The 23880-nt window shown below is 38.2% G+C and overlaps 1 protein-coding gene across 16 annotated transcripts in view; it reads right to left on the bottom strand.

Annotated features, from left to right (window-relative positions):
• SYNE1 (spectrin repeat containing nuclear envelope protein 1) overlaps positions 1 to 23880 on the bottom strand; it is a 480816-nt gene that overhangs the window by 395363 nt on the left and 61573 nt on the right. For 15 of the 16 annotated variants that reach the window (XR_005782621.1, XM_040448857.1, XM_040448858.1 and 12 more), the window contains exon 3: positions 2599 to 2660. Coding sequence is in view for 15 of the 16 variants with exons in the window: in XM_040448857.1 (XP_040304791.1) it covers positions 2599 to 2660 (62 nt within the window). In the remaining variant the exon portion in view is untranslated. Of the gene's footprint in view, positions 1 to 2598; positions 2661 to 22672; positions 22854 to 23880 lie in introns of those variants that run through there. The other variant, XM_040448848.1, reaches the window with a different exon arrangement.

The raw sequence follows: 23880 nt of genomic DNA, 5'->3' as shown, positions 1-23880 counted from the left end.
AATTATTACATAGCTCCGTATCCACTAACATGGAAATATGGGCTGAGTGAAACAGAGGCATACACAGCAGCATCCTGCAAATCATTTTTGTGAAATTGTGAGTGTTCATCTCTCGGTCTGTGAGTTCGAGTCTCGTGTCGGGCTCTGTGCTGACAGCTCAGAGACTCGAGCCTGTTTCGGATTCTGTGTCTCCCTCTCTCTGACCCTCCCCTGTTCATGCTCTGTCTCTCCCTGTCTCTAAAAAGAAAACGGTGTAGAAAAACGGTGATCAACGTGATGGTGATGATTAAGGTGAAGATCGTGAGATTTGAGCTGATTTCTACTTTACACTGTAAGAGGGTTGTTATTACTATTACAATTAGCATATAACTTTCTTAACAATGTGAAGAAAAACAATAACTCTATTTTCATTTTGGAAAAAAAAATAATCTTCCCCAATTGATGACAATTCTGTAGCAAAGTAATGACTGGCTGGCACCAGCCAAGACCTGAGAAAATGAGCCCCTGGAGGCATTTACTGCCTTTTCACAGGGCAGATTCCGGGGGCAACCACTATGTCAGAGAATTCTCTTCTCATCAAGGGACTTCTGGAAAGCAATGAAAGGAGATACAATCCCAGTTTACCAAATCCAGACACATTGTTTAGTCTTCTGTCATAACTGGATTGTGAGCCTCTCAAGGCCTGGGAAAGTGTCTTACCAACGTTTTCCTCTCTCCAAAGCCTACCTTAGACACACAGTAAGCAGTTAATTTGTACAATGGGACCGCAATAAATCGCCATGCTTTGTTTGCTTCTGAACTGTAAAAGACACTTTGGGGAAGTCCCTGATCAAAAGCTGCTCATGGGGTTATGCCTGGAACACTGTAGGGAGGTACCACTCGCAGCAAAGGATCCATTAACTGAATTCAGACAATTGTCTGAGTTTACAAATGCAATGTTTTTTGGTTCACATGTTTTTTTCAACTGCATATTTATGAGACTAATTTTATTGTAGTATAGCCATATTGGAATTTGTTTTATAGTAGCATTTATGTTCAAAGTCATTACAATGTGCAAATACATAGTCATCTGATACAACCTCATGTTGGTATGGATAATCTCAGAATGATTAGTCTTTTTAGTGTCCTGACACCACAGTTACTTGGCTATCAAAGAACCTAAGAAGAGGAGCGCCTGGGTGGCTCAGTAGGCTGAGCATCGGGCTTCAGCTCAAGTCATGATCTCGCAGTTTGTGGGTTTGAGCCCCGCATCTGGCTCTGTGCTGACAACTTAGAGCCTCGAGCCTGATTCTTTTTTTTTTTTTTTTAATATATGAAATTTATTGTCAAATTGGTTTCCATACAACACTCAGTGCTCATCCCAAAAGGTGCCCTCCTCAATACCCATCACCCTCCTCAATACCCATCACCCACCCCCCATCAACCCTCAGTTTGTTCTCAGTTTTTAACAGTCTCTTATGCTTTGTCGAGCCTGCTTCTGATTCTCTGTGTGTGTCTTTCTCTCTCTGCCCCTCCCTACCCACCCTCCTCCTCTCTCTCAAAAATAAATAAACATTGGGGCTCCTGGGTGGCTCAGTCGGTTAAGCAGCCGACTTTAGCTCAGGTCATGATCTCTTGGTCTGTGACTTTGAGTCCCACGCCGGGCTCTGTGCTGACAGCTCAGAGCCTGGAGCCTGTTTCGGATTCTGTGTCTCCCTCTCTCTGACCCTCCCCTGTTCATGCTCTGTCTCTCCCTGTCTCAAAAAAAAAAAAAAAAAAAAACGTTAAAAAAATAAATAAACATTAAAAAAAACCCTTTTTTTAAAGGCACCTAAGAAGAGAACCCAAATCCTGTCATAATCTACTCATACTAAATTCTGTGCTCAGGACAGACCACTCCTTGCTTCTTTCTGTTCCAAAAGAAATTGGCTGAATGGATGATGGGCATTAAGGAGGGAACTTGTTGGGATGAACTCTGGGTGTTATATGCGACCGATGAATCACTGGGTTATACTCCTGAAACCAATATTACAGTGTATGCTAACGAACTTGAATTTAAATAAATTAATTAAAAAAAGAAACCAAAATTCAGCACAAATTCTCCTTTTTTTCCTTTTCAAATGTTTATTTGAGGGAGAGAGGGAGAGAGCACAAGTGGGGGAGTGCAGAGAGAGAGAGAGAGAGAATCCCAAGCAGGCTCAATGCTGTCAGCAAAGACTCAAACATGGGGCTCAATCTCACGAACTGTGAGACCATGACATGAGCTGAAATCAAGAGTCGGACGCTTACCCAACTGAGCCACCCAGGCACCTCACAAATTCTCCTTTTCATATGACATACACATTATTACAGAAGAAATAACTGAACAAAACATTTCATCAGAATTCATAGCATTGACATGAAGAACTGACCTCATGACTCTAGCTGCCCATTCATTTCTTCTCAGAGGCAATGTTAGCAAATGCCACATGTAGGCAACGGTTAAGCTGACAGAACTGCTGATATCATTGATCAGTATCAGTGACAAGAGCATTAAGAGTATTCCTTTATTACACTTGGCATTCAGTGATTTATCAGCTCCAACCAAGTAAACATAGAACTCTGGGTAATTTCCTTTACCTTGGTCAGATGCGAGTTGATCCATTTCGTGAAAGTACGTTTTTGTACTATCTCTTGCTCATCTAGAAGAAAAAAAATAAATCTAGTTAGGTAACACAGTATACCGTGAAGTCATATCCTAAAAAACATTCAGTTACAAACTCTAGAAATAATCATATTATTTTGTTTTCTAACCCATTTTGCCAATTCTTGTCTTGAAGGAAGGGACAGTACAACTCCAAGTAGACTATTTCTGATTTACATAAAAATTTTTTTTTTAATTTTTATTTATTTTTGCGAGGGAGAGACACAGAGTACACGTGGGGGAGGGGCAGAGAGGCAGGGAGACACCGAAGCAGTCCCCAGGCTCTAAGCTGTCAGCACAGAGCCCAATATGGGGCTCAAACTCACAAACCGTGACATCATGACCTGAGCTGAAGTCAAACGCTCAACCAAGTAAGCCACCCAAGCGCCCCTAGACTATTCCTTTAAACATTATTAGCAAATGCTTCAAAATTTTCAATATGTTAGCCCCATGTTAACCTTCATTCACTTATTGACAGTTCACTATACAATTATACCCCAATAAAGCTGTCTGAAAAAGTTCACTGAGACCAACCAAATGCCAAGTTTTATGTTAGGTGCAAAGAGATAGAGAGAAAACAACAGGGCATTGTCCCCACCATGAAATACCTAGAAGTGGAGACAGCAAGCAAGGGCAGGTGCATAGTCGAGGGTTCTACAGTAATGTCATAAGATAGAGCTGTGTATGTGAGGCATTACAGGGACTTAACCATCTGGGGAGTGTGGTGAACACTCTTGTGGTGACCCTCAAAGATCCCACCCCTTGGAGTTCACACCCTTGTGTAGGCAGACTACAGGCAGTACATGTGACTTGTTTCTAACCAATAGAATATGGCAAAGGCAACGGGCCGTCACACCTATAGACATGTGACTCTGTATTAGATTCCATCCTGGCCAACTGGAGTGATTCTCCTTTTGGCTTGGAGGAAGCAAATAGCCATGTTGTAAACTGACCATGGAGGGGGCCGTGTGACAGGGAAGGGCAGGCTGCCTTTAGGGAAGGGTGGTCTCCAGCCAAAATCAGCAAGCAGCTGGGACCTCAGTCACACAGCCACAAGGAAACGAATTCTGCTAACAACCCGAATGAGTTCAAAGGTGCATTCTTCCCTATTTCAGCCTCTGGATAAAAATGCAACCTAGCTGACATGGCAGACTTGTCCGCTTGATGGCCGACTTGCGGGACTCTGAGCAGAGAACACATCCAAGCTGTGCATGGCCTCCTGACTTACCAATTTTGAGTATGATAAAAGAAAAGTGTTTTAAAATGCTAAGTTTGTGGTAATTTCTTATGAACCAAGAGAAAATTTACATCAGATGCAAAAAGAAGTAGGGTCCAAGAAGGTTTTAATTAGAGGCATAAAGATAGGAAGGCCAGAGAGGGAGGGGCCAGTTTAACCCCTTTTAAGAAAAGGTGAATTCTATTCATTCCAACAACATCTACCGAGTGTCAACTGTTTATAAAACACTAGACCAGATGTTGGGAGGAACACAGTTGAACAAGACATCATTTCAATTCCTTGCCCTTTGAGGGCTGGTGTGCCCAGATCCACATCCCTGGAGCTGACCTCTTCTGGGCTTCAAGTGAGAACATCTGACTGCCTATGGGAATATAAGCCCCATGAGGACAGTAACTTTGTTCCCAATGCCTACAAACATGAGAAAAAAATACTGTGCAATGAAGGAATGAAGAAAATTAGTAACATTTTAATTTGGAGAAATTTTGAATATATCCGAAGAACTTGCAGAATACCATTATCTTCAATGTACTTTAGGCATGCACTTCTAAAACTTTCAAGTACATACAAAAACAAATAATAATACATATACTTTTTCTGTACCAGGCACTGATATTTATTTTCTTCCTCCCTCCCTCCCTTCCTTCCTTCCTTCCTTCTTTCCTTCCTTCCTTCCTTTTTCCTTTCTTTCTTTCTTTCTTTCTTTCTTTCTTTCTTTCTTTCTGCAAAGAACTTAAGAATTATATGGGATGTTTAAAAGGCTGAGTTTGAAAGAAGATGAGAGATTTCTGTCCAGGGGCACCAGGTGGCTCAGTGGGTTAAGCATCCAACTTTAGCACAGGTCATGATCTCATGGTTCATGAGTTCAAGCCCCACATCAGGCTCTGTGCTGACAGCTAGGAGCCTGGAGCCTGCTTCCGATTCTGTGTCTCCCTCTCTCTCTGTCCCTCCCCTGCTTGCATTCTATCTCTTTTTCAAAAATAAATAAACATTAAAAAATAAAAATATTTCTGTCCATATCTTTTTGGAAAACCCAGATAAAATCTCAAATTTAACTACAAAACAAACTGGAAATACAGTCACTCTGAGTTCTCAGAAAAAGAAAAATGTAATGGAATTAACTGTATCACTCCCTGACAAGGTCCTGTCAAACTTTGCTGAAAGCTTAATTCTAATAATTTTATTTGCTTTATTATTTTTTGTATTACATGTCTTCATTTGAGTATCTGATACATCTGACTCTGACAAAAATATTTATTTTTAGGTCTTTCATGATATGAATGGCCTATTATATTAAGGATTAGGTGACAACTAAACATAGAGCAAAAAACAGAATTTACTGGAAACTATAGAAAGTAAGTTTTAAAATACTAAACTGACATGCTTTAGTTCAAATTTTAAAAATATCACTTCAACATGTATTTACTTTTGACCAAGGAAGGGTATAAAGGAAACAAATGAAAAATAATTTATTTTATCAAAAATGTGATAGATTTGGCAAATGCTAAGTGAAACAATTAGCACCAAAGCAGCTTGTTGTCACCTAAAATATATAAATTCTGTGCTCTAAGATAATATAAGTCATAATGTCTTAACACCTTTTTTTTTTAATTTTTTTTAACGTTTATTTATTTTTGAGACAGAGCGAGACAGAGCATGAGTGGGGTAGGGTCAGAGAGAGAGGGAGACACAGAATCGGAAGCAGGCTCCAGGCTCTGAGCCGTCAGCCCAGAGCCCGACGTGGGGCTCGAACTCATGGACCGCGAGATCGTGACCTGAGCCGAAGTCGGACGTTCAACCGACTGAGCCACCCAGGCGCCCCCTTAACATCTTCTTATACGCAGTATGGGAAGTGATAATGCAAATTCATCTTCTGGTTCCAAATGCTTTTAATTATTTCTAGTAGTGTAACTTCCCCAGTGAATCAAAGTAATTATTAATTGGTCGGTTTGCAATGACTCAGCAAGGAAATACTCTGGATGAATCTACATATATGTAATCATCCTTTCATCAAAATTATTAACATTTCCTTTCCCTAAGAAATATTCTTGGCAAAGTCACGGTATTGTTTATTCTTCAGAAGTATTCTCTCTTTTTTTTTTTTTTTATTTTAATTCCAGTATAATTAACACACAGTATTGTATTAGTGTCATGTGTACCCAGGCACTGATATTTCCTCTCTCTCTAATGATCCCATTATATTTTAATTATTTAATAATAAATTATTACATACCATATGTAATACGTCCATATTAACTCATTTACTTCTTGTAACAAGTCTTCAACCAAGAACTGTTATAAATGCCATTTTACAAGAAAACCAAGGCACGTAGATGTTAAGCATTTTTACCAAAGCCACCCAGAGGCAGAGCCAAGCTTTAGTCTCCACAGTCAGGTTCTTACACCATCATACTACTGCCCAAGGATAGCATGGGAATTACCATATTAGTCATATCAAATATTCATCAGATTAAAATGATAAATTCATAGTTAAATCAATTTGAGTTTGACCTTAAAATCTTTAGCTTCTATGAATAAAGTCATGCAGCAGCAGAATAATCTTAATTAATCAAACCAGATTTGATAGAATTCAGGACTTTATCCATAATATATAAAATCCAATTCTAGGTTTAAAATAGACTACAGTTACAGTGTATATAAATTTTTAAACTCAATTTGAGATTGCACACAATTTTATTAATGTTACAAGATGTCAGTGTTTTAAAATCTTAAATGAGCACAGTGTTAGTGTATGAGTTAGAAATTTATGTAATAAACTATTGATATTACTTCCTGATTTTAAGTTGTTATATTTTTACTACTCTCACCTTTAAAGAAACAATACTGCTATTGTGCTACTTTCATCTGATGGTAAATCTCTGAGTTTATATTTAGACTTTGGCAAAAAAGGTCTTTTTTTAGAAAGCCCAAATTATGGTTGTTGTTTTTTTTTTTTGTAGCATTCATTGTATATATGTAAGTGTCAAATTCTTTACATGTTTCCTTTTATATTACAGCTGCAAAAGCAGTTTACTGGGTTCTAGCAATCTACTTTTTATATTTTCAGACACAGCCAACTGAATTCTAAGTAAATGTTTTCTGATTTTACTTACGATATTCCCCAAATAAAGAAAAATTCCTAAAACTTCATCATGTCAGCAAATACTCATTTTTGATATAAAAATCTAAATAATTTAGTCCAGGATTTTCTAGTTAAATCTGATAACAACAGCATAAAATGTTTAAATTGTGGAAGTATTATGAAATATGAAGTGAATGTCTACCACACTGCATTAAAACAGCATTATGAACAATAACACTTCTTTATAAAGCTGTTGATGATGCACTGAACTAATCTCTACAATATTGGTTTATAGTTCTTCCTGTGTATAAGTAGTTATATTTAATAGAGTATTATTTAAATGTATTTAATTGTTAATCTTATAGTGATTTTTCTATCTTCTGCTTTTTAGAACAACATGATACGGTCTTACCAAGTGTTCATATGTATGCATGCTAAATATTTCCAACAAAACTGTAAAAAGAGTAATGCGTTAAGACATTTAGGTGAACATGTATACTAGTTGTAAATGCTGAGAACTCTGTCTATGTCACACATGTAAACTCAGTTCTCCAGTTCTAGGAATCACAGAGATCAAGAAGTTAATCCTGTTTACAAGTTCTATTCCCTGGGGCACCTGGGTGGCTCAGTCGGTTGAGCGGCTGACTTCAGTTCAGGTGATAATCTCACGGTTCATGAGTTCAAGCCCCATGTTGGGCTCTGTGCTGAGAGTTCAGAGCCTGAAGCCGGCTTCGGATTGTGTCTCCCTCTCTCTCTCTGCCCCTCCCCCACTTTCACTCTGTCTCTCTCTCTTAAAAATAAATAAATCTAAAAAAAAATTTTTTTAGAGTTTTATTCCTTAATATCTATTAATACAAACTAAAATCCACCTAGTTCTTAAACCAGTCAGTGTGAGGTCCTCCTTGGGTCTTTACTTATCCTCATCCCCACCCAACAAACTCATAAGGAATGGCTGTGGATTTTATTTCCTGAATATCTCATCTAAATCAGTATTGGTGCTGTTATCAGTATTGGTGCTCATCTAAATCAGTATTGGTACCATCATCTTTTGGGTACCTATTCGTTTCCACCACTAGAATCTAAGTTTCAGATTATATGGCACGGACCACATCTGACTTATCCATCACCGTCTTCTTCATTATTGCATAGTAGATGATTTCATTACTAAAGAAATGAATGGATGCATTTGTTAAGGAAGTGCTAGAGACTAAGAAACAGGCCCTATTCTAAGGAACTAGTAATAAATGGAAAAGACAAATATGGAAATAATAGCTCAAAGCAATGTGTCAGCTACTATAATGGAGGAACATATAAAATGTTGAGGGAACATAAATACAGGAGTAGCTAGTTCCCTTACAGGGTAATGGCACAGGCTGGAAGAGTCAGAGAAGCTAAAAAAGGAGGTGTCGTTACATAGAACATCAGCAGGTAAGTAGAAATTTGCAGGTAGAGAGCTTTTTAGGAGAAAGCGGCAGTCTCTTAAAAACATGGCATGATGTATTAAAGCGACAGTAAAAATCTGTTACAGCTGACTTACAATGCAGAGAGGGTTTGAGAAGGATAAAGAAGGAAGTGAGCCTAGAAAACAGCTAACAATCAGGTTCTTAAAGCCTTTGAGAATCACTTGCCACGGAGTTTGGTCTCCATCTTCTGAACAATGGGAAGCCACGAACGGTTTTGGACAGGACAAAGACATGATCGTATGAGACCTGAGACACAGAAATATATACTCCAGTGGCAGTGTAGAAGCTTACTTGGAGGAAGAAGAGGCTGGAAGCAGGGAGGATATTTAGGATTATACTAGCAGAACGCATGTTAAAAGTGATGAATTCTTTTAACAGGGATGAACAAGGTAAGTGAGATGGCTGCAAGGCAACAATTGGAAATGGACAGGAGCTAAGGGTGCCGTCTGTATTTTTTTTATCATGCGCAACTGGATAATGATGCCACTAACCAAGGAAGGAAAGAGAAGTAGCAGGCTCCAGAGAGAGAATTCTGAGGATTCTGGTGCATTGCAAATGCATCACGAAATGCCTAGAGAAGATGGTGGTGTCAGCTCAAAAGCGAGGTGAGGCTTCAGAAGCCAGAAAGAGTAGGAGGTGGGTGCCCCACAGATAGGAACCCGTAACAGCCTCCCACTTAAGGCCAAGTTTTGATCCATGTATGACTGGGCAGAAGTAGCTCCAATTCTCCTCCTCTCTAAATTTGAACCTTGATTCCTTCCTAAAGGCCAGACTGTGTGAGGTAAAAAGAAAACAAAAACAAAAACAAAAACAAACCAAACCAGTGGGTATGAAAACTAAGTCCTTCACCTTGGAGGTTTCCATCACTGGTTCTGTTTCAAAGGCAGTTGGTCTGAGAGACCTAAGGAGTTGGAAGCTTCTAGGTCTTAAGAGAGGTCTCTGTAGGAAGGCTATTATACAAACATGGCCCTGGTGATGTTATAAGAAATAATCCTGACATTCCAAGGCACTTTCGCTCTCTAGAAACAAGTGAAAGATAAAGGGAACAGGATCTGACATTCAATTTCTATATTTCTTTATCCTGTTATATATTTCTTAAGTATTTTGCCATTTCAGGATAAGATCATGACACATGCAGAAATGAGGCCCAATTTGGCAACAGTGATTAAATCTGACCATTAACAAACTATCACACCTGACTATAGTCAACGGTTTTCCTCCTGGTGAGTCGTAAGTCATAGTAACAGTGACTTGCTGATTTTGCACAACTGTAGTTTGTCCCAAGTGACTTACACATGTATGTGCAAGCAAAGAGACCACAGTAAAAAGTGGCCTAGATTATGTGGAGCCTTTGCAATCAATCATGAAAATGTTGCTGCCTATAAACATGTTAGTTGTATTTTTATTAAATATAGTCCACATATAATGAATTTACCATACATAATATGTAAAACTGTGAGACAGAGGTCCATGGTCATTAGCTTTTAAATAGCATTACTTAAATTTTAAAAAGTTAAAATATATGCCAATGTCCTTCTAATAAGATGGTGACTTTAAAAATACTAAAAATTAAAAAATAAAAATACTAAACGTAATTGAAATTGGCATATTTCAATGTATTTAACAAATATATTTTTTAATGTATTTAAATTCAAATTAGTTAACATAGAGTGTAGGGTTGGTTTCGGGAGTAGTACCCAGTGCTCATCCCATCAAGTGCCCTCCTTAACGACCATCACCAACCCCCCACACCTACCTCCCCTCCAACAACCTCAGCATGTTCTTTGTATGTAACAAATCTTCCATAAGAACTTATTTCTGAGAGAGAGAGTATTTCATAAATGGGTACTCACATAACGATGTTTATTTTCATCAGTCATGATCAATCATAAAGATCAAAATAGTGAATTCCTGGGTATATTTATCCTTAATATCATCTTAATATAAAATTACCAACAAAAGGGGTGCCTGGGTGGCTCAGTTAAGTGCCCGATTTCGGCTGAGGTCATGATCTCATAGTTCGTGGGTTCAGCCTCACATCCAGCTCTGTGCTGACAGCTCAGAGTCTGGAGCCTCCTTCAGATTCTGTGTCTCCCTCTCTCTCTGCCCCTCTCCCACTTGTGCTCTGTCTCTCTGTCTCTCAAAAATAAATAAATGTTAAAGAAAAATTAAAAAAAAAGAAAACACCAACAAGAAAAACTGCTTAAATAAGTAGATAAAGTTGTCAGGTCTGAAACTGCAATCTTTGACAAAAATATTAATGTATCATATATTGATACATTGATAACTTGCAATAGGCTATGATTAACTTGTTTGTGTTTTGCAGATTGTCATTCTATTCTTTAGGTGCATGAATGACAATGATGACTTAAATAAACATCTTACAGATTTTCATTACCTGAAAATATAAATGCCAATTTAAAACAAAAATTTTAAATTATAATTTCCTAATTATACCTAATAAAGTTTTTCATTATTTCTGCAGAAGAATTCTTCTGCAGAAGAATTTACCTCAGTAAAAAGTTGGAAAGAAATTTTAAAGTAGAAAGTAGATTGGACTTTTTGCACAACAAGATGACATGGCTACAGACAGAAAAACAACAAAAGCATAGAGTAACAATGTAACCATTATTAACTAAATAACAGCCACAATGAGATGGTCAAAACCAAATTACTGGTTTGGGGATCAGAATCATATGATCCCAGTTGTATATCTACAGTTACTAAAATCATCACTAACTTTGTTATACAGGGGTAGGGTCCAAGTTATGTTGACTATTTCAACATAATGAAATAACGTTTATAATTATCCAATGTTTAGATTGGTAAATTAAACGGATAAATGAAAAAAAATTTTACAAAATCAGGCTATGGCTGATTACAAAATACCTACACAAATTCCTCTCATTTGGATTATCACAGCATTTGCAATGTGATTTTGCTGTTCCTCCTGTGGACACAAAGTGGATGCCACACCCCCTGAGTCTAGATGGGCCTTGAGACTTGCTTTGACCAAATAACATGGCTGACATGATTTTATAGGACTTCTGAGGCTGGGCCTTGAAAAGGCTCCATTTTGGCTCATAGAGAGCTCTGCCCTGAGACCACCACACAAGGAAGCTGCCGTAGCACCCTAGAGGGAAAAAGTCATGTTGAGGAGAACCGAGGCACCCCAAGTGCAAGCTAGCACCATTAGCAGCCATCCAAGTCAGTGGACCTACCAGCCTTGCTAATGCTCCAGCAGAATGCATTTCTATAAATGAGCTCAGGCATAGTCAGCGCAGGAAACACCCAGCCCACCCACAGGAACATGAGAAACCATAATGTGTTACTACTTTAAGCCATTAAGTTTTGGTGGTGGTTTAGCAAAGACTAAGTGAAACAGAAACTGCTACTGGGAATCTAGTGCTGCTCTAACAAAGATCTGAAACATGTGGTGTTAGCCTTGGGACCAGGTGGGGAGGAGGCTGGAAAGAAACTATTAGCAGACGCTGAAAAGGACAGCAGACTCTGCTCTCAGAGATCAGAAGAGCCACATGTATTTTATGTACTGTCTACTCTGTCATCTGCAGTAACTTGAACTTGTGCATTCGACTAGAGAGATTTCCTTGCAGAAAGCTGACAGTATCAACTGGCTTCTTCTGAGATACTGGAAGAGAGAGAGAGAGAGAGATGAAGTAAAGAAGGCCCTTTTTCATTTGCATTGGATTAGAAAGTATGACATTCCCAGTCTTTCCTGGAAAAATATTTGCAAAGTAAAACAGGGTTTTAGGATAACAATAAGTCAAAAGCGTGACTGTAAGACCCATTGTTGGTTTGTTTTTGTTTTTCTTGACCTTTATTTTGAGAGAGAAAGAGTTTGAGTGCACAGCTGGGGAGAGGCAGAGACAGAGAGGGAGAGAGAGAATCCTAGGCAGCCTCCGCACCTACATGGGGCTCGAACCCATGAAAAGTGAGATCATGACATGAGCTGAAATCAAGAGGCAGACACTCGGAAGCTGCATTGTTAAGAACCCAGAAAGATTTAAGGTAGTGCCTACATGACCTTCTCAACTAGATAAACCAGCTTCTAAGAAGCTTGAGGGCACTGACCACAGAGCCTTTACCTATGGTCCAAAAACTGTTTTAAATTTGGGGTTTGAGTGGCACAGAATGACTCCAAGCAGATTTTTAGGAAGTCAACAAATCTGCTAAGCAAAAACACCACCACCTTGTACTAAAGGGACAGGACAGTTCAAAATGAAGACAAGACTTTGGAACCACACTTAATATGATGAGGAAGAAGGCTAAGAAGACAGTCAGCCAGGGGCTCCTGGGTGGCCCAGTAAGTTGAGCATCTGACTCTTGATTTTGGCTCGAATCATGATCTCAAGGTCATGGGATCGAGCCCCACCTCAGGCTCCATGCTAAGCATGTAGCCTGCTTGAGATTTTCTCTCTCTTCCTCTCCCCTCTACCCCACTCATACTCTTACTCTCTAAAAAAAAAATTAAATTAAAAATTTTTTTTCTTTAAAAAGAAGGCAATCATCCATAAACATGAACCACTTCTTATCAAAAAGACAGGGAATGTCACTGGCCCCTGGATTAAAGGGACTAGCCACACGTGCCTGGCTGGATTTCAGAATTATTTCAGACCACGACTGTTATCTCTTTTCCCTTCTTCCCTTCTTTGAACAGAGGCATCTACTGCAATGGCCCTGGCTCCTCTCTCATCATTGCATTTTGGATGAATGGGTGCAGTCGCTTCTCTTTTTAGTTCATAGGCCTGGGGATTTAGAAGAATTATACCTGAGGAGCCTCATTTGTATGCAGACAAATGACAAGATGCAGATCACATGACACTGGATTTGAAGTTTGTTGACATCATTGGATGAGATTTCCGAGGCCTTGAGAGGAGGTGAATGTATTCTAATGTGTGGAAAGAATATAAATAATAGTGACCAGAGGACAGATTTTAAATTATGACCACAAAATCCTCTGGTTCCAATATGCATCCTCTTTTACAAGGTGACTTTGTCTTTCCTCTCATCAAGGGGTTGAATTGACTTCCTCCTCCTTGAATCTGATCTTGTATTGACCTTGCTTTGATCAATAACACAGCAAAAATGACTTTCTTCATCTGATTCTAGGCCTAAGAAGTCTTGCCGTTTGTTTTAGCTATCTTGGATTTCTGCCTTAAAACCACCATGTAAGGAAAGAAGTCTATATTGGAGGACAAGATTCCATGTGGAGAAGAACTGAGATGCCCTATCGTATAGCCGGAACCAACTTCCAGACACATGGGTGAGGTCATCTTGGAGCTAGTTCAGCCAACCCTGCAGATGAACACTCATCCCAAATGAAGCCAGCAAACTGAGACCAAAAGATTCAAGGTTGATGCATCTGTCACCTCCTCTCTCCCACACCCAGACATTCTTCATGTCAAGAAAGTACTTTCCCCATCATTATATCCCAAGAGACTAAATCACTGCCCGGCACGTTGTCTTAAGTATATGTAAGATGGTCCTTAGGAAACCATCCATGTTTAACTGTGAACTAGTGTGACAACCCACAGATTATGAAAAATGAATTATGATTATTTTAAGTTTGGAGTGATTTGTTACACAGCAATAGCTAACTGAAACAAAGGCATTTACTTGTATGATAGACACACAAGTAATCCTCCTTTTTCTCCCCGGGTCACTCTGTCTTCTACAACAGGTTTCTAGGCTTGCTTGGTTGGGTCCACTTCCCGGGCCTTTGATGTTCTTATCAGATAAGTAAAAGAGAAAAAAGTGGCAAAGAACAAGACGTGCAAAGTTATTCTCCGCATGATTAAGCATGGATTAACCAGGGACACACAGAAGGAAAGGAGAGGAGAAGATAAACAGCTACCAGAAGAGTGGGCTTAAGGAAAAAGAGGAGTAAAGAGAATTTTTAGGGCATTTTGCCTCTGTTGAATGCTCTCATCATTGCTTCAATTTTTGTAAAGCAAATGTCAAGAAAGACATATTGCTCTTAAGATTTTTGGAATTGGAATTGTATTCCTTTTATGTAAAACCAATAACCAGATTCTGAAAGCCCTGTTTCATTAAAGTTACTTCTATGTAATTTAGTACTATCTCACTATGAATCTAAGGCACAAAGGATGAGAAAAAAAATTATTATTTCAGCTCTTAAGTGAGAGTTTCTCATCCCTCAGCATTACTGACATTTTGAAAAGCAAGATCAAACTTTGCCATGAGAGGCTGTGCTCTACATTATAAGATGGTTAGGATCCCCAGCATCTACCCATTAGATGCCTATGGCACCCCACTCCCCCCTAACAAATTGTGATAATTAAAAATGTCTCCAGACATTGCCAATTATTTTAAGGGGGGAAAATCACCTCAGTTGAGAATCAGTGACCTAAACTATGCCCTTTTCATCTATGGATGACAATGGCAATAAACTGGTATGAATATTTGAAGATGTGTGTGTGTGTGTGTGTGTGTGTGTGTGTGTGTGTGTGTGTGTGTGTTTTAAGTGAATATATATATATACATATATATATATATTTTTTTTTTAATGAATTATGATTGTTCAATTAACTACTCCAAAAAGTCCTTATCATATTGGGTTATTCCCACAGTTTATATATTTATTTAAGCTGAAATCCTTTACACTGAGATATATCTATTTAAGAAGTGGCAAAGTACAGTGTCATTCAAATCTGGAAATTCATGTCTTATGTGGTGCAGAATGGGTGGGGGTGGGGTGGGTAGAGGGTATATATATATATATATATATATCCTAAAATTGTATTGGTTTATTTTACTATATTCTAACCCTTTAAAAAAACTTTTTTCAGAACTCTAAAAAAATAAAACAAAAATAGTTGATTGGCTTTAGTTGGTTAGTTAAAAATATAGCCTGAACCATTCATTATCGCATTTTAATTTTAACCATTAAACCTTTTATTTATAAGATTATAACATTTTAACATTTAACGTTCATTATAAACATTTTATCACTGTCAGACCAGGAAAAGTATATAGCATGTCACTCAGCCAAATATAAAAAAAAAATATTTAAAAATTTAGAGAATTTTAATGTATTTGTTTGGGGCAGGGTACTTGAATATGGCTGGGTTTCTAAGGACACATAGATCAGCTAATGTGCCAGGCTGTTATCCACAGTCTCTCCCAATACAATAACGGGGAAAATGCTTTCTTTCCAGGAAGAATTTTAATCACATGTGGATGGAGATATGGGAGAGAGGATGTAACAGATATATCAGCCTTGAACCTTTAGGCCTCAATTTCATAAATTTTTAGTAAAATCATTTGGTGGGGAGAAAAAAGACATACCTCCCCTGAATTGAGAAGAGGCTATTTATAATCTTTATCCCACCCAATGTTAAAAGTAACAGTTTTCTCTGCAGAAATATTAATGCCTCTGACTCCAAGGTGCTCTGATTGAAGGTGATACATAACATGGGGTATTCCCAACATATTATATTCCCCAAATTCAAAAGATTATGACTAGGAAAACAAAGCTTAGACATTTGCATAAAGGGTTGTGTGTATGATACGGAAGTACAATGATAAAGATGTGTCCTGCAGAGGATTATAATCAATAATAAAGAAAAGTGATAAATATAATGAGAGTTCACTATGGCAGTTCATACCAGGGGCCTCCTCCAACATCTTCTAGTTCTAAATAGAGACAATACATTTGAATAGTTTCAACAGAGCTTTTGTGTTTTTTTCTGTCACTATATCCACTGTTTTCTGGCACTTTTTTTATATCCATGATTGGTGGATATAAACACTGATAAGAGGAGTGCCTGGGTGACTCCGTTGGTTAAGCATCCCAACTTTACCTCAGGTCCTGATCTCACCTCTCATGAGTTCGAGCCCTGCATCGGGTTCTGTGCTGACAGCTCAGAGCCTGGAGCCTGCTTTGGATTCTGTGTCTCCCTCTCTCTCTCTGCCCCTCCCCTGCTTGCACTCTATCTCTCTCTCTCAAAAACAGACATTAAAAAAATTTTTTTTTAATGATAAGAAAATGATAACCTGTGAATTAATGAAAATACCTTATATCCTTAAAACAGTTGGATTTACTCATGTTTTCGTGTTTACTTCTCATCCCATTCACACAAGGAACCAGGCCTAGTAGGCACAGGAGGTATTTTAAGCGGAGATGTAAATGAGGAAATGAAGCATGGTGAGAATTAAGAAAAATACCAGTAATCTATAAATTGGAATAAAGGCTACAGATCTGTAGAACTATGGCCAGAAATTAGATAGTCTGTGTCCTAGTCTAACCTAATTATCACTAGATTTATTTGCTGATTGTTTGATTCATTTATTTAATGAATACCATTGCGCCCTTCCTGTGAGCTAGCATCCTGCTCTGACCAGCTCTGCATGCCATCGGAGAGTATGGTGTGGCCCCTCCTACTGCAGTAGGGAGAACAGGAATCAGAAGGAAGGATGGTGCAGGTTCTGTACGTGCAGCAGAAAGTAACAACAAACAGTGACATGGAAGATGTGAGCAGATAAAAAAAAAAAAAAAAAAAAAAAAAAAGACCGCAGTTACGAAATTAAAGGCAACCTGAGCGTAGAGAAAGTGAAAGCCAACCCCTACTGTTTGCTCACATTGGAGCTCAGGGGAACATGCTGCTTCTACATCTAAATTTTTTTCTAATAAATTACAAATAAAAGTCACATAAGAAATAAAAGTCAGAGGACAGCTGATCTCCTTGATGAAGGATTACTTCCAGTTAGCACAGAAGTCTTTGGAAAAGTTTTAAGCTGACCCTGGACGAACCTGTCATGTGTAGCTCCCTAATTGTAAAAAGTGGCCCAACTCCTGACTTTGCAAGAAAACTACCCCAACTTTGAAATCTTTTCCTGGTTTAAGTACTTAGCAACACAAGAGTAGCAGAAGGAAAGCAGGTACCGGAAAATGTCTTAAAATACCTTCTTTGTACAACCACTCTATTTTAACATTAAACTGGACTTCAATACTAGTATTTCAACCAATCAACATACAGTGTTTTATTTGGGGCTGGGAGAGAGTAGTTGATCACAGCGTTCACATATTTTACATTCAATATTTAGTCTAGGCTTTAAAACACATATAGTTTTTCCAAATAAATATGACTTTTTCTTATCTAGGATCTTCAAAATTCAGTTGTTTTTGTTTTTTTCTCACCAAAATACTGCCCTTTGTCTTAAGCAGGTTTAGGATTACAATCCCACATTTAGGGATTTTATATTTGAAAATATTGCTAATATTATTTCTCATTCACACCTTGGGATCTAAATTTTCCTTTTCTCTCTCTTCACTATTTTATTTTTTTAACATTTTATTTATTTTTGAGACAGAGAGAGACAGAGCATGACTGGGGGAGGGTCAGAGAGAGAGGGAGACACAGAATCTGAAACAGGCTCCAGGCTCTGAGCTGTCAGCACAGAGCCCGACGCGGGGCTCGAACTCGCGGACCACGAGATCGTGACCTGAGCTGAAGTCGGACGCTTAACCGACTGAGCCACCCAGGCGCCCCTCTCTCTTCACTATTTTTATCAATATCCAAACAACACAGTAATTGGACACAATCTTACTTATCTTCCATTTTATACTGCATGTCCCCGTCAGAAGCAAAGATGGCTACAATCTTAACAGTGAAGTTCCTGAATCTAAAATGGAGGCAAAATTATCAAAAGAAAAGCCAAAAACAGTAAAACTGAAATATAAGACTGAATCACAAAGTTTGAGGAGGAGACGTCGGAAATTCCAATCCCAAACATATCCAACCCTAGATCGTAGACACGTTCAATGAGCCACTCAGAAGACCTGCATTTGGTGTCCAGTCATAAACAGAGCCCTAGAGGGTGTGCCATTTGTGATTGCTTCAGGACTGGAGCGACGGCAGTGACCTTCGTCGTAAATGAAAAGTCACTGGATCACAGAACCTGCGGCCACTCGGCCATTTGCGGAGGCTTCCGTGTGAGACAACAGCTGCTGAGTGCCAGTGTCACAAATGAACTGCCTCACGTGTTCAAGCTTATCTGTAGAGTAATGTGTCATTTTTTAATTTTTTAAATAGTTACGATAGCTATCATCTGTTTAGAAGGTATCATGCGGCAGTCATGATGTTATGTACCTTCATGATCCATATTATCTAACTTAAACTTTGCAACAACCCTGTGAGAAAATATCCCCCTACTTGGATTTTATATGTAAAAAAACCAGGGCTATCTCTATGAAGAGAAGCAGCGCTATCAACGATAGCCAAATTATGGAAGGAGCCCAAATGTCCATCAGATGATGAATGGATAAAGAAGATGTGGTATGTAAATAATGGAAAACTACTCGGCAATGAAAAAAGAATGAAATCTTGCCATCTGCAACAATGTGGACGCAACTAGAGGGTAATAAGCTAAGTGAAATAAGTCAGAGAAAGACACATATCAAGTGATTTCACTCATGTGGATTTGAGAAACATAACAGATGAACATAGCAAGGAAAAATAAGATACAAATAGAGAGGGAGGCAAAGCACAAGAGAGACAGAGAACAAACTGAAGGTTGCTAGAGGGGAGGAGAATGGTGGGGGTTGGGTTAAATGGGTGATGGGCATTAAGGAGGGCACTTGTGGGATGAGCATTCGATATTATATGTCAGTGATGCATCATTGGGTTTTATTCCCGAAGCCAAGACTACATGCTATGTGAACTAACTTGAACTTAAATTAAAAACAAAAACAAAACCCCGGGGTTATCAAGGTTCATCAACTTGCCTACGGTGACACAGACAGACACCAAGTGGAAAAGCATGGCTCTGCAGCAACCCAAAGCCTGTGCCTTCACTCTACTTTCACATCCACATTGTCCATTGGGGTTCCCAGAATATTTTATATCTTATGATTGTTACCAAACCCTAGAGATAGTCAACACTATCCCCAACTCTCAGATTAAACAACCCACTTTCAGAAATAAATTGTCTCAGCAAATGAGTTGACACTCAATTGTCAACTCCTATGGTGCAGGGGGACTCCTTATCCCCCTGCACCGTATGAGCAACTAATTGGCTAGAATCTAACCAACAGATAGAGCACCTACGAGCTAAATCCTGTTTGCTTCCCCATCTTCCTGAGCTACAACTATAAGGACTTCTCCCCAGTGACACTTTGACCTGCTGTCTTCAGTTCTCCAACTGTTTCCATCTCTTCATTCTCCATCTCTATATTTGTATCTGCCTTGGTATCAGCATGTGTCACAGGTCAGGCTAACAGAGAAACCCACTCTAGAAGAAGTCTTGTCGGCAGGATGTTTTTTGGCATGTGCTTTCAGAAACATTTTGAAGGGTGTGAAGGAAGAAGCATTGTGCAGAGGGAGATGTTGAACTGAGATGCAGTTAGGTCTCTGAAGCTGGGATCTCTTTCAGAGAAATCCTAAGTTGAGGTAAGGGGCCAGGACTTTGTACCCAAGCATTGATCACTCACTGCATATGGGCTTCCCTGGGGAAGGGAGCATAACGTGGATGGGGCAGATCCCTTGGGCTGAGGACACATCCTGGGGAGGGGCTCAGCTGTCAACCTCCAGCAAGCAACGCTCAGGGTAGCTGGGGAAATGGGGGCCCTAAGACTGAAGGGCAGGACCTGTGCTGCACCCTACAGCTTGTGCTACATCCACTGCAAAGAGCCTATAATTCAAAGAAATGGCGAGGTCCCACCTCCGATGAGCTAGTCAATTACACACATTCTCCAAATTGTCCAGATGCTTTAGTCCCACCAGTCTGAACGCTTTGTCACTAATTCACATGCTATCTCAATCCAACCAGCCAAGCTGGGTTCTGCCTTTCTGCCCTCTGGGCTTTCCTACAGGAGGTCCCTTTCTGCTTCTCCAACCAGAGAACTCTAGCAACCACTGTCTAGTTCTGCCTCCATATTACCATCCATCTTGTCAGATTCTTTGCCCTGCAGGTGATGCTTGATGCTGTTCTCAGCAGCTCCTCCAGGGCACCAGCCAGGAGCTTATGCAAATAAGAAACAGGGAGCGTCAGATACTGGCCCGCCCGTAGGCAGGACATGGGCCCAAATGTGCTTTCTTTCACTAGCAGTGTTCTAAGAAAATGTTTCAACTTGAGTGTTTTGGGGTGAGCCTTAACATTTCCTAGTTTTCCATAGACCTATTACTCTCCATTTTCTTAGGCCAGCTGCTTCTCAGATCACCTGAAGGTAACTGACTTTAAGACATCTAGAAAAAAGAAAGACTTGACTTCCATATATGCACAGGTGGAAAGTGAAGTAAGAAAGCAGTTGTAATGAGAAATCTTAGGAAGAGGTGACAAGCAGAATAAAGACTCTCCCAATTTAAAAAGAAGCTATTATAATTTTAATACAATTATTTAAATTATATCCTTAAGGAAAGAATTTGTAATATATAAAACATTATATATGATATAAGTTATATATCATGTTTAATACATAATATATTATAAATATATAATACAGGGGTGCTTGGGTGGCTCAGTCGGTTGAGCGTCCGACTTTAGCTCAGGTCATGATCTTGTGGTACGTGAGTTTGGGCCCCGCGTTGGGCTCTGTGCTGACAGCCTAGAGCCTGGAGTCTGCTTTGAATTCTGTGTCTCCGTCTCTCTCTGCCCCTTACCAGCTGGTGTTGACTCTCTCTTTCTCTCAAAAATAAATAAAAACAGTAAAAAAATTAAATACTAAAAAATAAATATATAACATAATAATGTATACTATAATATAGATGACATTAATATATATATATTATATTAGTTATATTAATTACAATATATTATATTATATGGTTGTTATATGGCTGGGCTTTTTTTTAAGTTTATTTGTTTCGAAAGAGAGAGAGAGCGGCAGAGGGGCACAGAGCGAGAAAGAGGGAGAATCTCAACCAGGTTCCACACTGTCAGCACAGAGCCCAACACAGGGCTCAGACTCACATACCAAACTGTGAGATCATGACCCAAGCTGAAATCAAGGGTCTGACGCATAACCAACCGAGTCACCCAGGTGCTTCTATATGGCTGTTTTAAATATATCCTTGAGGAAAACGGAAGAAGTTTTCTGTTCACTTTATCCACCCTACCTCTAAGTATTTTAAATTAGTATAAATACATTATTTCAACTGAATTATTTCATCGAAACTCAGAACAACCAGAATTAGTTAAAAGTTACTTGTATGATGTAAAGATTTAAATCAAGGAAACACAGTTTAATAAATGTATACAAAATATACGATTTTGGTGTTATTATATATACCCAAATACTAGATTCCAAACACTAATCAGCTATGTCAAGAACAAACTTGTTGCTCTCAGTATATTCCATGTAGCCAAACATGAGCATAAGACTTCCTAGTATATCCACCTTTGTTTCTTAGTAAGAAAAATGTCTTGGCTACATAATTATGGTTGGAGGTCTAATCACTGAAAAAGAATGTAAAAAAAGTTGACATGACCCCAGCAGCAAACTAAAATGCATCTGGGTACCATCTTCTAGCTAAACACAGTGGTAAGGTGGTGAAATTCTGAGTCATCATCACATTTTATAGGAGTCTGAAAACAATAAAAGAGAAGATGAAATAATTTCATTACATTCAGATCAAGATATGAAATAAGTCAATGTACTTTAAAAATTAGATTTTAAAAGCAATAATACTGGAAGTAAAAAAAAAAGAAAGAAAAAGTTGAGTCACCAACAGACTGTGATGAATTCTTGACCAGATTCAGGTTTCAAGAGTATTTTTGTTCATTAGTCTGAGGAAGATACTCAGTTTTGTTATAAATGGTAGACACTGATGCACTGATGTCTTAAGTTTTAGAAACCATTTCTTTAAAATACCTATATATCAATCACCTAAATTTCTATGCTAAAATTCAGCTTTTATCTTATCTCAGCATTCCTCATAAATTTTCACTGTTCAGGCTTACACTGTAAATATTTGTTTAGGTTTTCCGAAATCATGAACATAAATCAGAACTATTCATTCCAGTTCCATTAGCGCTTAGTTCAGATAAAATAGGAAGAAAACAATTTAAACTTAGAGTTGTTTTAAAGTCTATTCATACAATCTCAAAGTTTTTGTACCAGGGAGTCAAACTGGAATTATATTAAAAGAAAAAGTACACACACACACACACACACACACACACACACACACACACACACGTGCACACACACACACACACAAACACACACACACAGATAGTAACAAAAGTACCTTTTATCGCACCAGGAGTCTTGAAGTTTGGTTTTATCATGTCCCGCCTATTATAGTTACTTTTGGAATTTGTTCTAATTCAATCAGTTTCTAAATCAAACACAGCTTTCACCAAGGGAACTTCCAGCTCAGCTAGCAACATTCTCCCTAAAATATCCCTATAGCAACGCCTCTATAAAAGCATATTATTCTCTCATTCTTTAGCCTTACCCCCTGCTTACTGACCAAATGCACCACTCTCCAATGCCAGCATTTCTACAAAGACAATTTTTCTATTGATTTATAAAAAGTGCTTCAGAAGCTGTTTTCGGGGGAAAAAAATAACACCTTCTTTGTCTATACTTAGGAACTCAGGCATTCTTACTATGTTAAAATCCTAAAAGCTTATAAGGGTTTTTTTCTTTTTGGTAGAAAAGAAATCATTCAAATTATTAAAAGTCCCAAATTATAACCTTTGATATATATATAAAGTTTTAATTTTGGAACTTGGGAGAAAGAAACTAAATGAATCCTTTGTAGACAAATATTACAATGACATTTAATTTCTCATATTTGTTTTCGTACAAGATATAATCTTACTTATTTTTAGTTTGCTCTTTGAACCTGCTGGAATTCTATCCAAATAGCTAATACTGTGATGCACAAGTTAAAAATTGTAACTACCGCATTAGAAATATACATTATAACAAGTTACCAAGGTAGTCACACTGCTCTATGTGTGAGTGTTTATATATATATAATTATATATATATATAAATAGTTTGTGTATATGTATTTACATATATATATTTACATTTATAAACAATATTAGAGAGTTTTAACATTATTTAAGCATATACAATATCAGTTATGGAAGACAAACAAATATAGGTGCAAGAATCTATAAAGAGTATTTTAAAAGTTCCATTTTATGCTTCCTAACACAATTTAAGATTAGATTCCCAAGCAAGAAATGTTTACAGATTTGTGGGTCTCTCCAAGCTACAATACAATAATTTCTTGACCTGGGATTTCAAGGTAAAATAGAAATCAGTTGCAGCCATAGTAAAGCCTGTTAAAACGACGTTACAACAATATTAGTAATGAAATGTTTTTCATTTTTCTATCCCAGTTAGAGTAAGGACTGTTTATTGTAATACCAAATTTGTTTACAAAGCGTGTTTATAAAGAATGATAGCTATTACCATGATTTACAGAAAACAACAATA

This window comes from Herpailurus yagouaroundi, unplaced genomic scaffold (genome assembly GCF_014898765.1).
Source record: "Herpailurus yagouaroundi ecotype Mexico unplaced genomic scaffold, PumYag 198, whole genome shotgun sequence".
NCBI lineage: Eukaryota > Metazoa > Chordata > Mammalia > Carnivora > Felidae > Herpailurus > Herpailurus yagouaroundi.
This window is presented reverse-complemented; position numbering and strand designations above follow the sequence as displayed.